Source organism: Struthio camelus, chromosome 14 (genome assembly GCF_040807025.1).
Source record: "Struthio camelus isolate bStrCam1 chromosome 14, bStrCam1.hap1, whole genome shotgun sequence".
In the NCBI taxonomy this organism is placed as follows: domain Eukaryota; kingdom Metazoa; phylum Chordata; class Aves; order Struthioniformes; family Struthionidae; genus Struthio; species Struthio camelus.
This window is the reverse complement of record NC_090955.1, coordinates 16390675-16406092: the sequence shown is the minus strand read 5'-3', so window position 1 is coordinate 16406092 and position 15418 is coordinate 16390675. Positions and strand designations below refer to the sequence as shown.

Genomic DNA, 15418 nt, shown 5'->3' with positions numbered 1-15418 from the left:
CTCAGCTGACATCAGTGGCATTCCTCAAGTAAGTCGAGACGTTTACAGAATCAGGTCCCACCGCCCGCAATTGCTGCAGCAAACCCTGAAAGCCATATGCACAAAAGCAGTATTAAACCAGGTCCCTAGCCCTTGTGAAATAAGTTCTTACCCATCTCTGAAATGCTTTGTAGTTCACATTTGCAAGGATTTGGGCTCGGATTTCTTTTTAAAAAGTAGTTACATCTGTATGCCTTCTTAATATAGAAATAAAACTTCAAGATGTACTTTGTATGTTTGGCACACAATCACTTCCCTGTTTTACCACGTAGTAAATTTAAAAATCAACTCTGTTCATTGTTTTAACAAATCCTCCTCTGAAAGATAATTAAAACCACTTCCCAATATACAACCAAAGTTTTATTTTTATAGTCTATCTTCCATTATGGCATAATCCTTTCTTTTTTTTAAAACCAGTGAAATATACAAATCACGCAAGACAGAAATATGTACATTAAATGTACAGAACAGAGGAAAGGACATAGAAGATTTACATATCTGAATGACAAGTAAAATATTTTACATTAAATAGTGTTTTAATAGCCAGGATCATTAGACTCAGTTCTGCTCAGACACAAGTCACTAAAAGGGAGTAAAAGGTGATTCAGCAAATGAAAAAAATGACCATGGTTTTTGTATAATAAAAACCAAAAGTGACATATTCAATGAATTAGTGCTTTATTTATTTGTCTTACTTTAAAGATATTCTTTGCAAACATCTGAAAATGAGGGGTAAATATGTCCTTGTACAATAAATTAAGAGCAATAAAGCGCCATTTAAGAAGCTGATAAATGATCAAGATGAACTTTTAGGATACAGCTTATAGGCTCGTGAAAAGTTAAGGCTTTAGTACAACTAGGCTAAAGTGAGAGACTTTCTTCATTTGATACCTGTAAAATCAATGTCTTCAACTTACTGGATGGGAGTGAGTTGGAAAGAGGCATCTGAACCACTGACCAAATGCTGTGCAAATACACAGCACTGCGGGAACGCACGTTGTTCAACAAACAACAATTTCCATTGCAAACCATGAAAACCAAGGGCCGAATGCAGCACATTTTAGATGTAAGGTGTCTCCTTTCAGCAATAATCAATAATGCCCTTACAGGAAAGTGAAAGAGAAGCGATCTCCAAACCACTATCAATTCAAGTGCAGGGTACTGCCTCCAGCAACAACCCAAGAAAGTCCTAAGGCTGGGAAGAGGCTTGCTTCTTTGTGATTATCCTTAAAACCTTTGAATTATAAAAGTTTTCTTAAAAAAATTAAAAAAATAAAAACACCAAAAAGGCTATAATCAATCTAAAAACCTGAAGAGATCTGAAAAGGAAAATGGGGGATGAACTGCCCCTGTAATTTAGAAGTTTTATTATTTTTTAAATCATTAAAATATATATGTACAAAAAGCTTTGAAATATCAGACACCAGCAGACCACAGTTTTCCCATATATATATAACTGCTCAAGTATAGTCTGAACAGTTGTAGTGTATATCTGCAATATATTATCTAAAGCATGTGTATTAAAGACATAGGATGATAAATCTGGTATTGCTGCAACATCTCACTGAACTATAACAGCCACTTAATGTTATTAAAATATGAAACTATTGTCTCCTTGAGTGAAAGCATTCCCAAAATCTGCAGGAAAAAAAGGAATCAATCATTCCAAGAGTGGATATCTAATGATTTATTTTCTCATAAAATTAAAGGAGTTATTTGTCAAGCTGTGTTTCCAAAGGTAGCCAACTATCACACCATTTTTAAGGCATTTTCAGATTTGGGGATTTTATTTTCTATGGGCTTTCCAGGCAGGGAGAGCAAAACTGTTTGCAGGCACGCAATGTCACCGCTGGCAAGCGTGCAACTTCTCCCCAGCCAGGCTACAGGGCACCACTGCAGTCGAGACCTCATTTGCTCTCAGCCCTCTGTAGCACAAGATATTCAAACATCACAAATAGTTGAAAAATTAATCAGGACAAATTCTGCCTTGAAGAATGCCTTTAGTATTAGTATTAGCCAGGGCAGTTTTTTTCCCCCGTTTTGTTTTTGTGTGGTTTTTTTTTTGGTTGTGGAACCAAACCCAATGAATCACAACTAGCACAGCTGAAGCCTTCATGATCCTATGCTCTTTACCCTCGGAGGATATTGTGTACTTAAGTGGGCACATTCAGATATGCGATTGACACTGCACTTTGTGATGAACCTCGTGAATACACCACCCCTTATTTACAGAGGCCTAAATGTACTGAACAGCTTTATATACCCTGTTCTGATAACTTCTAGTGTCTGCAACTAGAAGTCATGCACAGATCTGCGTGTTCCTCGCGTCCGTATGAATTGTTCTAACATCCCAAGCGCATTACATGGTTTCTCTGCCTACTGCACGTGTATTATGTCCCGTGGGACTAAATTAGGATATGTTGGATTTTCCCCTCAAACTACTCTATTGTTTTTAAGAAAAGTCAAATTTTTTTACTTTGTAAAATAAATATTCTCAGGTTCTCCCCCATTATTGCCAAAAATATAAGCCACACACAGTTCTGGGATGGATGCAGAGAGGGTTCCAGGCACTTCTCTTTGCAACCTTTAATATTTTTCTTTTTTTTTTCTCTCTTTTTTTCTTTTTCCATCCTCCCTCCCTTTAAAAAAAAAAAAAAAAAGACGGTAACTCCTTGGACTCTATAAATAAAGTGGAGAAAGTCCTGTGGAAGGGGAGAGGGGCCTGCACCCCCTCGCTGGCAGGCGGCAGCAGTTCCTCCCACCTCGCCCCTGCCCTATTTGCACACGAACTGGTCCACGATCTCCGTGCACAACTTGCATTTCACGTAGCAGCACCAGTGGAACTTGCAGTGGCAACGCTCGCGCTGCACCGTCTTGAACTGGTCGTAGCCCCGGCCGCAGCACATGAGTTCGCAGCCGTCCATGCCCTCCGAGGTCTTATTGCAAAGGCGGCCCTGGGTGCCCAGGGAGCCGGTGCTCTCGTTGCGCACGCAGTAGTCGGGGCTGGGGTCGATGTAGACCAGGTCGTGGATGGTGGGCGCGTTGAAGCGGCTGTTCACTTGCACCAGCTTGCCCCGGCTGTTGAGTTTCATGGCGGCGGCGCTGTCGTATTTCTCCTTCAGGGCATCGCCCACCTTGCGGAAATCGGCAAGCTGCAGCCAACAGGTCTTCAGGCTGCAGGACCCCGATACGCCGTGGCACTTGCAGGCCACGTCGGCCAGGTTGTACACAGTCTGGAGAAGGCGGAGAGCAAAAAGGGAGACAGAGGATTAGCACCGCTGTTGAAGCATTTATTCTCCACGTTTCCTCTCCTCTGCCCCACTCCCCTTTACCCCTCCAAAATATACAGCCTAGCACCCTCTTCCCTCTTGAAATACACTGGGAGGCAGCAGAGAAAGTGGATGCACGCACATCCCCACAACATGCCGAGGAGGAGGAGGAGGAGGAAGAGGAGGAGGCGGAAGCCCTCCCCGCCGCCCAGACAGCCCCGGCAGCGCGCGCAGACCAGGCAGCAGCACCGCTCACGCTGCATCCGAATTGCAGGAACTCACTCCTGTGCCAGCGAAGGATTTTACTGTTTCATCAAGAAATGCAAAACATCCCTTTATTTTCTATCCCCAGTTACTCTCCCCACCAATCTCGGCTTGGGGCTGCAATTAGGGAAGGAGCTAAGAGTCGTCTCGCTGCTGGCTCAGCTGCGGCCGACTGTCTGCTCCTGGCTGAGCACCCTGCTCCTCTCCCAACGCCGCTCCGCCAGAGCCTGCCTCCAAGAAGAAACCCCCAAACACCTACGGGTGGGAGACAGCGCTACACAGCAATATCCTCTTTACAAAGCTTTGGCAGGGAAAAATCACTCATTTGCCCTGTACAAACAGAAATAAGAGTCAGTGTTGACACTGCCCCAAAAAGCCGGGGGTCTGACACATTAGACGATACCGTAGACAACTTCCACCCAGCAGTTACGGAAGGTTTCGACGCTGCCAAATGGCACTGCAAAGACGAAGCTGAGGAAGGAAAAAACTGCCAGAGTCTCTGCAGACAACTGTGAAAGTGTCATTTTTCTTCTCACTAATAGTAAATTGGCCTTCCCATTGCTTTCAGACACCCTCCTCGCACATTTAAATACTATTAATTTTCAATTATCTTTCATCCTTCTTCACCTTAGAACACAAGTGTAAAGTCTCCAGCTGACTATTTCTGGCACCTCAAGCTCTAGGAAAATAATGATTTTGGCTCTTCACGTTCAGACTATTAAAAAAGAAAAGTTTACACCCATTCATTTAAGGCATTTCCAAGATTAAAGAAACCATAAAGACACGTTTAACCACAGAAGGCCATGTTTTCTAATAACATGAAGAAGCTTTTCACATCCTCTTAAAGCAGGAAAAAAAAAAAAATCTCAGAACAGTTCTGCAGCAATATTGCAGCCTGGGAAGCGCCGCCCGTCTCCCTTCCCTCCATCACACTGTATTCGCTGGGGTTATAAACTCAGGAAAGTCTACTCTGCAGAAAATTCATCACAGCGAGCTGGGCAGTCTTAACGAAACAATATGGAGGAAAACACAAATTCAGCCCCAGCCCCCCCGCAGGGGAAGGCAAAGGGCTGACAGACAACCAGACGCACCACACGCACATATTTTCGCCAGCCACCTACGTCCAGCCCTGTATTTTCTTCATTTGCACTCCCAACCGGAGGCCAGCCGCCGCGGCTCACCGCCGGCCGGGTAGCGAGGCCAGGGGAGTCCACGCTCAGAGCCGCCTCGAGACCCACCAGGACGGTCCCACGGCCCCCGCCAGCGCGGCCTCGGGGCCACGCAGCTTTTCCCCGCGGCGGGATGGGGAAGGGGGACACGTCTCCGGCGCTTACCCGTCTCCCGGCCTCGTTGTTGTGCAGGTTCATCATGATCCGGGCGCTCTCGTAAGAGCCTCTCTGATAAACCCGCTCGCGCTCCCGGGCGTCGACGAACTCCTTGGCGAAGCGGTACCCGTACTCGATGTTGTCGCCGCAGCCGCCCCAAAGCCAGTCCCGGGGTAAATCCTTGGGCCGGGCTGCCCGGCTGCAGCCGCAGGAGGAGAGCTCGCCCTCCCGGCAGGCCCGGCTCATGGCGTTGACCACCCCGGCCGCGCTCACCGCGTAGGTGAAGGCCGTCTCCCGGCTGCCTGCGGGGAAACACAGAGCCGGCGTTACCCGGGGGCCCGTGCGCGCATCCTCCCGCTCCTCCTCCTCGCCCACGGCCCCGGAGAGGAAACGTCCCCCAGCAGGCCCCGAAATTCGTTCCCTGCTGAACAGGTCGGGCAGCCCTTCGCTGTGCTCCTGGAAACGCTCCTATGGCTTTCACGCCAAAATATCCAGAAGCTAAGTCCAGCCCCAGAGCGCCAGGCTTTGATGAAGCGTGGGGCTCGCTCCTCGTTCACGCCAGCGGAGGCTAAGACGGCAGAGCGAGGAGACAGGGACGAGGCGGAGGAGAACCAGGCCCCGGAGTCTAAGGCCAACCGCCTGCCACGGGTTAAAACCACCGCGTCGACGTGGTAGGAGGAGAAGAGAAAAGGAAACAGGCTCTCTGTCTCTCAAAAAAAGAAGGATGTTAAATACAACTTTTAAAAGCCTGCTCCTTAAATTACTACTTCTCAAACATGATTTATGCACTTCAGCCACTTGTTCCAATGTATTTAAAGTTATAGCGTTTTGCAAAGCCCGCTGGTATCATGCACGGCAGAACGGCACACAACTTTTCGCCCTCTTCTGAAGGAGAACGCTTAAAACTAAAGACAACCTGTGATGCTCAGTCTCTCACACTCCAGCTTATCGATTTTGAACATGCCAGGTAAGCGAGTCCACAGATGATCATTTCCACAAATGATAGGGAAGGAAAAAAAAAAAAACCTTGGAGGTTTTCTCCTGCATCTGGTTCCCTTAAACTGGAATTCAAAATCTGGAGTTTAAAACTTTCTAAATAAATGGTTACTGAACTTGTATATGGCAGTCAAACAATATCCTCAGTGGAAGATAATGTCCAAGTACCACTCTCTCGACAGTACCTAAACCCACCTTTATTTTGAGCTCGGCTTCCTCTGTCTCTTTTCCCAGGATGCCACAAGTTCTGACTACAACTAGAAGAGGCTTCAAAAGAACCAAAACTCGTACCAGAGAGCCCATCAGATGTTTACTTTTCATCTTAAGAGACAGTATCCCACTGTTTTTTTTTCCTAAGAAAGACTCCCAGAATGACTAAGAGCAGACTAAAAATAAATGTATTAGTTTTAGCTTACATGAGCTCAGTTTTATTTCTAATCTTTAAGTTCAATCATTTGGTCAACCTCATCGTAACTCAGTTTTACAAGATGCTTAGGGAACAGTGTGGACCTTTGTACAATTAGGGCTTTAAGAGGTTGGTTGAGTTTTAGACATCATCTTGCGTATTCCAGGCAGCGACATTTTGAGGCAGAAACTGTACAAGGCCTACTGTAACAGGCCAAACCGAACAGGATTTTTTGAGCACTTTTGGAACAGAAGTAGTATCACAGGCTGGTCCGTATTTAACGTCAAGATGACACCAAGCTCAGAGCAGCTTTGTTAATACAACAGCTGTCATCAACTGGATTAATTTTAGTAATAGATGCCGTTTTTAAATGAGCAAAATCAGAAGTCTTACGTTGGGAAAGATTAGATTTAAGGACAATGAGAAGGACTTCACCCCTCTACTTACAGTGATCTACTCTCACAGACACCTGCTTATGGAAGTACTTATATGAACATAAGTATAAAGGGTTACAAGAGCAGGCTCTTCAGTTTAAGAGATTTGGGTTTATACAGTGACTTATGCCTTGCATTTACTACAGACTAGCAGGGGGAACCTCATACTGATTTTCATGTTCCCCTTTTGCTCCGTAACACACATTTTTGGTTTAATTCCTTAAGCAAAATTTCCACTAGATATAGAGGAAAGAAACGTGGTCTGCTTTGGACCACAGAAGTTGCCTCTTCTGTTCCAGGTTATTCTTATACTCATGTTTAGTTAGCTCACACTCTCACGTGGTTAACTATGTCGTTTATTGCAGGATTTAAACTCATAAAGCTGAGTTTTTTATTATTATTCATTATTATCTTGGAGTGTATTTTAAAGAACTCGCTCTTAGTGGGAAGGAGAAGGAAAGGCTGGGGAACAGAGAAGAGAGTTGTCCCCAAAGTTTCCTCAAAGCTTGAACATTTAGGCAAATTGTAAAATAACATGAGCTGTTGAAACAGATTTCAAGGCCTCTCAAGCTGCAAGCCAACACAGCCTAAAGTCATCGACCCCAGGAGCACATTAAGAGTGATGGTTCAACATGGATGAGTTGCTCTGAAATTTTTTTTCAAGTCTTTATGCACAACTGTGCTTTCCTTCACTGTCAAGCATATCTGTCTTTTCCCACAGCGTTTCTCCCCATCGCAGCTACAGCAAGGAAACACATATTCCAAACACACGCGAGTCTCCCTCTCTCATATATATAAAAAAACATAGAAATGGAACTGTTCAATGTACAGACACTGTAGGAAGCCACCCACAGAGCAAGGAACTGAGCTTTGCACTTGACATGAATAAGTCTGCAAGAACAGAGCAATTTCTTTTTTTTATGTACCTGAACATAAGATACAAAATGCTCTTTGTCTGGTAATTTAAAAGCGTTCAAAATCAGGCAGCAGGCATGAAATTTAGCCTGGACTCCAACTACACAGAGTTGCTGGGGGAGGATCTTCTTATTTTATTCTACATTAGTGCTTCTTTCCTGCTTCCCAGCCCAAGCCGGGCCAGCCCCCGGCCGTGGGAAGCCAGAAGATGGCGCAAGGCGTCGAGGCACGGCGGCCGGCCGGCCAGCCGGAGCAGCCGAGAACAAAAGCCCCGAAACTTCTTAGCTCAGTAAGCCACAGAGCAAGTTTCCAAACCCAAAGGCAGGTTTATCTGTACAGTTTTAGCTAACTCCGCCGGACCGACCCCGGAAGGACGCCCGTCCGTCTGCGCTCTGCGGGAGCGACCGTGCTGTGCTGTCCGGCAGGGCTCTGCTCACACAGCTCCCCTGCACCCAGGCCACCATCAGCTCAGGCGACAAAACCCTCCCGAGCGATGCAACGGGGACCCAGACCCCCAACACCACCTCCCTCCTCAGGCGGGCGAGAGGAAGGAATAACCGACAATCCCTGACCCCGCAGGGCACAGCCAAACTGAACCGGGCTCCGAAATCTCCTTCCACCCAGGCCATTACTGGTCATTACCGAAGGTCAGCGTGAAATAATGCAACCGCTGCCGACAACACCTTTCTTGTTCTCACTGAATACGCTCTTTAGGACCTGTAACTCTTGCAGATGGCTATTAACCCTGCTTCCATCTGCAATTAGAATAAGTGGCTTAATTACATGATGAATTGCCATGTAGACATCCAACTAATGCAATCATATTCAGGAGAAGGGTGCGGCACAGTTATTTAACTTGAAAGAAACCACCTTTAAATAGATCTGTCATACTTGGCGAGGGGAGAAACCTGTCTTCTGGAGACAGGCATCGCGACTCATGGGCCCAATCCTGCTTCTTTCTTCACACAAATAGTCCCACTGAGCTAATTTGCACTTATTTGAATAATAAATAAGGTCTGGAAGATGAAGCCTCAAATTTTAAACAGGTTATTTTTCTCACTTTTTTAGATCATTAGAACAAAAAGGTCTGCAGAAAAAGCGTTTATTCACATTTCATGTGCTTAGGCTTTGCTCAGGTAGGACACTGGGGGAGGTTAATACTGTGCTTGCAAAAAATCTGGAGAAGGTTACGTACTGGAAATCAGCTGTTCCAGCAGGATATCTTTATGCTATACAACTTTTTATTCATCTGAAAAATCTTCAAATAAAAACTTTTACAAAAATCGAGACCAAAAGTGAATCAACAGTATTCCTTCAAGCTTAATCGGAGTTAACCAATTTACAGATAAACCTAGCTTGAATCTAATTTTAAAACTTTCTTTTTTTTATAGCAGGACAGAAAAGCACTGAAATTAAAGCTTGACTTTAGATCTCAAACCGAAAAGCAGAGCTGAGTTTGTCAGCACACTCATCACTACATAAAAGACCACAACTGTCACCTAAGAAAAACAGGGGGGTTTTCAGCTGTACACAGAATCAGCCTTGGGAAAGCCAGAGGAAGGCTACACCATGGACCTAGCTCAGTATCCCTGGTTAAAATGTTGCCAGGGACTTTAAAATGCGATGAGGTCCTTAAACAACAGGAAAGGCAGGAAGCACGTGAGCATTGGCAAAGCACATTTCAAAGAAGATCTGATAGGGGAAGGGTTGGGTGCCCACCAAATTGTAGCAAGATGTTAAACAGAATCTCTCTCTCTTACCAGCTACATGATTACATTAAATGTGAGTTACAAGGACAATCACACATTTTGCCCTGATAGAACTGATTTCATACAGATTACAGTGCTACACTATCTTTAACATAAATCCAACCTTCTCAAAAAGAGCAAGATGTTACCATATCTGGAAATAAACAAGGAGGAATTGTGTATAAACACTAATAGACAGAGCAGCAATTTCAGTTAACCTCCAGACCAAGAGTAATTTATTATGCAACCACTAACTTTGGAACCAGACATGGCCATCTTTAATTTTACAAGACACTTCTGGTTTCAATTCTTTCAGATTGCCTTTATTTTGTTTCAGTTTTTCTAAAAGGAGAACTCAGGGCCATGTTTTCCTTTTTCTCCTCTGTTCCCATATGCAGATATACGTTCCTACTTTGTTTTCTGAGACACATGGCTGGACAGTGGTGGGAAATCACCTCCAGCTAAAAATAATTCAGCTCCTTTGCCAACTTTTAAAAACACTTGATTGTATACAGTACTCAGTAAGAACCTGGCAAGCGTTTCAAGTGCAGAACATAATGTGCCATACATATCCTTAGACAAGAGTTTAATCATAAAGATTTTGCTTCCTACCTATCTGCATGACTCTGCCAAAAACAGAGTTGTTGTCCACAGTGCTGCAATTCCATCTTCTATGTCTGAACTGATACTGGCACTCCTTAATGCCCGTCTTTGCACCCTCTCCAATGAACTGCATATGGTCCTGATACAATTGGCAGAGTTTCTTCTGTCCTTGGGAAAGTCCTGCTAGCTGGCTACATAGTGGCTGGGCTCCTATTATATATACCTCTGACATCTGCACAGGGTTCATGGGGTTCATAGGATTCATCCCTAAAGACCTGCAGAAAGACAGATTTGGATTAATAAACAGAAGACTTAAAAAAAAAAAAATTAGTCTATAAATCCCAAACAGAACTGTATTTCATATGCGAGCATTGAGCCTATGACTCCTATTTTTGCCATCAGGTGAGGAAAAAAAACACCACACACACAAATATGAAACTTTTGTTTTAGAAACAGCACAGAACATCAGTTGTTAGCTCCCATCCATGTGGTCGTCACCATACGTTACTGGCTGAAGACACAGACAATGGATAAGACTTGGAAGAATCGTATCTGGGCAATCTTTCACCAGCTTTAATGGACACAGTAAAAAATAACAGAAGCCCCAAACAACTGCAAGGCCAGAGAAATACATAAAGTAAAAAGAAAAAGAGCCCCCCAAACCCACTATATTTTAACACACATTATAGATTTAAGTGTGGATTTTCAATCTGTTCTACCATAAGCAAGTATGGAAATCTTTAACATGCCAGAAGTTAGAAACTACTACAGACTACTTCTAGCTTCTTCTGACTGACACAGGAAAAGAGAGGTGAGTATATTCACTATAAACAAAATTAGCTTTGTTTCTTAATTCTTAAAGTGCTCTGCACGTTATACATTTTAATTAAAAAATGGCCATTAATCTGGAAATGATCAACTGAAACAGCAGAGAAACACCCATTTCAAAACCTCCCCACATTGTTCACCATACAAAAACAGATGATTTGCCAAAGTAGAAAAATAAATGTACTTCTTTGTAACAAAATATATGTATAAACATTTAAGTTGAGGAAAAGTTCAAACCTAAGTTTTAATCTAGTAGACATTACTGCTCGTAACTCCGTGTTTCCTCTTACAGACACTAAATTTCCAACCTAAGGGGGTTTAAGCGACTCTCTCAGAAGAGATGCAACTCCACTAGTTTAAGGATGATCAAATCTATAGAGAATCTACTTATAAAGTAGTCTAGAAACTGAGGTTTACAATGAGATGCTACACATCTACACTTATTCCAGAAACACATTCATTTTCATACCCGACATTGCTCTCCTGCAGTCTCGTTCATGCAGTACTTCCTCAGAAACAGATAAAGCACATAAGAAGTAAACAGGCATTTCACCAGGCAAAACTTGACACCCCCTTTTAAAATCAAATCAATATAAGATGCTTACCACCAAGAGCTGGCTTCTATTACAACCTGGGTGAAAGAGGAGAAAATGGCCAGAGCCACTACGAGGTACTGAGAAGCCATTGTACTGCCAACTGTCCCCAAAGCACCTCCTTGCATTAATATTGCCGTGGATTTCTGGAGGGGGGGGGAGAAAAAGGAGCAGATTGTTTATTGCTTCTCAGACCATTTTCGAGCATTCAAGTTTAAACAACGGAAGTATCCGGGCCCCTTTTAACTTGACTCCGACTCGCCTGCCCTTCTCCCCGCCGAGGCTTTGGTGGTGAGACGCCGGCACGGCGCGGCGGCAGCCGCTTCGCCCGCGGAAAACCCGCCCGCCCGCCCACGCACCCACCCACCCGCCCACCCACCCGCGGGACTCGGCCGGGCCGGGGGCCGCAGCCGCGGCGAGCGGAGCGGCCCCGGCCCGCCGCAGCCGCCGTCGGGGGGCGCCGGGCCCACGCGGGGCGGGCCCGCGCGGGGATTACCCCATCGCTCCGCGGTGAGCGTTAGCCCCGGCTCTCAGCGGTATTAAACGCTCCCGGCTGGCTGAACAGGGGCTTCGGCTCTGCAAAGCGAGCCCGACGGGAAGGGGCGGGGGGCGGCCCGTGTCGGGCTTTGGCGGGGGGGGGGGGAGAGGTAGGGGAGACCCCCGGGGGGAGCCGAGCCCCGGGGGGCAGGGGGGCGCGTCTTCCCCCCTTGCCCGGTGCAAGACAGACGCTCCCGACTGCCCCTTAAACCATGTCGCCGAGGTCCTCTGGGCAGCGGTCAAACCCGTTTTTCCCCGCCGGGCTGCAGCGGTCCGAGCCCCGCGGGGACACGCCGGCCGCAGCGGGCCGGGCCGGGCCGAGCCGAGCCGGACCGGACCGCCCCGCGCCGGGCCCGGCCTCTGCGGACAACCCGTCTGCCGGCCGGGGAGCGAAACGCTTCCCGCAGACCGGCCCTGCGACCACGTCTGCGCCCTCGCACGGGACGGGACGGGACGGGACGCTCTTTAACTCGCTAACTAGCGCAATTCTCTTCTTTTATTTCCCCTCCCCTTGGAAGAAGAGGGAAAAAAAAAAAGACGTTTCGACACTTGGGGGCTCCCTATTCATTCTCAAAAAGCCTTTAACACCGATTTCAAGGTGCTCTTAATATTAATTTATTTATGTTTACCAAGGGTCGGGAAGGGAGAAGCACTATCGCAGCACACAGAGGAAACAGGCTAACCCGCAACCCGCCCGGACACGCACCGAAAATCGCAGTGAGCGCGAAGACCGCGCACAAGTCCGCGCCAAGCGATGCGCCAGCTCCACCGCCGCGCGAAGGATGCGCGGCGCAGCCGCCCCTCTCCCCGGCCTCCGGGCGGCTCGAACAGCCCCCTCCTCAAATGTTGGGGGCTAATCTGGGCCGGTTTGCCGGAGGATAAAGAGTTGGGTGGGATAAATCCTACAAAAGATGGGAAAGCCGAGGGGCATATTAAGCAAGGGACGAGGCTGAGCAAGGTGTGCTAGGAGCTCGCGGGGACACCCCTGATGAAGTTTTATCTTTATTTGCACGTATTCAGACCGTTCTGGAAAGAAAAAAAAAAAGAAGAACAAGAGATCCCGAAGAGAAGCGTCGCAGAACCGCCCGAGCGCTAGAGAAGACGCGGGGCTTTCGAGCCCCGGCGCCCACGCGGGACCTGCGCCGCTGCGTGACTCCTCGGCTCGCCCGGCGCAGCCCGCCCGGCGCGGCCCGAGCTCCCCTGCTGCCGGAGCGGCCGGCACCCGCGGAGGGAGGGGGCGGCCCCGTCCCGCGTGGGCGCCCCACGGGGGGAGACGGGGACGGCGCTGCCGACGGAGGGCAGCTGGAGCCGCGCTGCCTCGTCCCTCGGGCCGCTCCGGCCCCGCGCTCCGGCGCGGCGCGGTCCCGCGGGCGCGCAGGGGGAGCCGTGCGGCCCCGCTCCCGACAGGGGGCGGCCTCGGCCGCCGCAACCCCCGCCAGGCGCCGGGGCCCCTCGGACGGCACCTCCCGCCCGTCACGGTCCGTACCGTCACCATCCTCATCCTCGCTCCAGGAGCGCAGAGGCGCTGCGGGGAGGGAGGAGGCACCTGCGAGCGGGGGCTCGTCCCCCCGCCAGCGCGGGTCACGTCTGCACGCAGCAGCTGACCTGTTGCCATCCAAAAAAAAAAAAAAAAAAAAAAAAGGAAAGAAAAGTCGCCGGGGAATATTGGCTATCGGCGTCGGGAGTGCGAGACACCATTTTAAACTTTGTAGGGCCGGGGAGATTGGTTTTCGGCATTTAGTGCACCGCATGCAGAGCTGTGGGCTCTCTGGCAGATGAAAAGGGGCTCTTTTACAGATCCTGCAGCCGTGGGATCGCCTGTGATCCCGTTTTACACGGGGTGTCTGGAAAGCCTGCGAAGGCATCTGGCTTTCTGGGAGCGCTACCTCGGGGCGGGGGGGAGGGAGCGGCGGAGCCCGCGGCACCGGGGGGCTGTAAAACGCGGCCGCAGCCGCGGGGGGCTCCCAGCTCCGCGGGGCTGCGCCAGGGAGCCGCCCCGGCCACCCCTACTCCCTGCTGCGGCTTTAAACGCGCCCTGGAAAGGCGACCAGGTTTCAAGTTTACGGAGAAAGCCACTCGCTGGGTCTGCAGCCGCGCTAGCTGCTGCCGGAGAGGCAGCGGGGTCGCTTCGCGGGGCTGCCCCGCGCACTCCGTGCCTGCGCTCCGCGGAGCGGCCCGTGTCTCGGCCCCGCTGAACTCTCCGTGACCCTCCGAGGGCACCTACCCCAGCATACAACTGACAATTAAAAACAAACAAACAACAAAAAGCCAACAGCCTTTCCAACATGGAGTCCTCGCAGCGCCAAAAGGACACCGAGGAGTCTCGCTTCTGCCCTCCTGACCCAAGCAGGACCCTCTGCAGATGCAAAGTGATAATCTCCAGAAACTTAGAATAAAATTTAAAAAAAAGGGGGGGGGGAGTCTCTTACTCCAGGTTCTCCACTGGCCTTCAGCCAGCTCTCCTTAAAGGTACAGGCCACCATTAGCGCCTACTTTTAGCTCCTCCATAGCAATCCTCCTCGGAAAAGTTTGGAAAGATGACTTTAAACTCGCGTGAGGAGCTGCTGCCAGGAAGATGCACACGGGCTGCGCGGGCAGACCCAGCCGAGCAAGTGTCCCTGCAGCGGCAGCCCTGCTCCTCGATTAAGAAAAGAAGCAAAAAGGAAAAAGAGAAAAAAAGAGGGGGAAAAAATCAAAGCGCTTTTTCCACGGCGGGGAGCAGTTCTCTCGGCGGTGGGCTGGAGCAGCGGGTCCCCCGGCGGCGAGGCGGCATCGCGGCGAGGCGAGAGCCGCCCGCGCCCCGCGGAGGCACCGCGCACCCTGCGCGCCCGCCGTCCCGCGGCCGCCACCCGCGCCCCGCCGCGCACTCACCTCCATTGCAGCGGGATCACCGCGCAGGAGCAGCCAAATAATCCAAGCGGAGCAGGGGGGGAAAGGGCGAGGCGACAGTAAAATCCTGGCTCGCAGGCGCCTGGCGGGGTCCTCCCCAGCAGCGGACGGCGGCGGCTGCCGGGGGCGCGCGGGGGCCCGCGGAGCCGGTGAGGGGCGGCGGGCGAGCGGCGGCTCCGTCCGGCGCAGGCTGAGCGGGTCCGACTGCGGAGCGGGGCACCAGTGCAGCCTTCTTTCCAAGGTCCATCAGCAAGCGCAGTAATTAGGGCTTTCCACCACCAGAAGAAGGAGGCAAAAAAAAAAAAAGCCAAAAAAAAAAAAAAGCCAACCCAACACACGCACACAGCGCCCGTGGGCGTGATTGTGCGGAAGCAAATAAAAATCTTCACAAGCGGCAGCGAAAGCGCCGCAGGCGACGATCCGTCCCACCAGCCCAGGTGGTGCCGCCGCGGGGCTCCGCGCTCGCAGCCGGCCGGCCCGCCGGCGCGCCCCCTGCGCGGCTCCGCGCGGACGGCCGCGGGGCACCAGCGGAGCCGGCGGCCGCGGGGCTCCCCCCTGCCCGCCCCCCTCCG

The 15418-nt window shown here is 49.6% G+C and overlaps 1 protein-coding gene across 4 annotated transcripts; it reads right to left on the bottom strand.

Moving 5' to 3' along the window:
- Window positions 1–381: 381 nt before the first annotated feature.
- On the bottom strand, window positions 382–15344 carry WNT5A (Wnt family member 5A). 4 transcript variants are annotated; one of them, XM_068907169.1, is made up of 5 exons: window positions 14829–15344; window positions 11433–11566; window positions 10009–10274; window positions 4907–5199; window positions 382–3272 (listed from the first exon to the last, which is right to left on the bottom strand). In XM_068907169.1, the coding sequence occupies exons 1-5, from the start codon at window positions 14832–14834 to the stop codon at window positions 2814–2816; spliced, it is 1158 nt and encodes a 385-aa protein (XP_068763270.1). In that variant the 5' UTR covers window positions 14835–15344; the 3' UTR covers window positions 382–2813. The 4 variants fall into 4 exon arrangements, with proteins under 4 accessions (XP_068763270.1, XP_068763269.1, XP_068763272.1 ...); XM_068907168.1 differs by lacking the exon at window positions 14829–15344 and adding an exon at window positions 13444–13803; XM_068907171.1 differs by lacking the exon at window positions 14829–15344 and adding an exon at window positions 12664–12859.
- Between the last annotated feature and the right edge of the window lie 74 nt (window positions 15345–15418).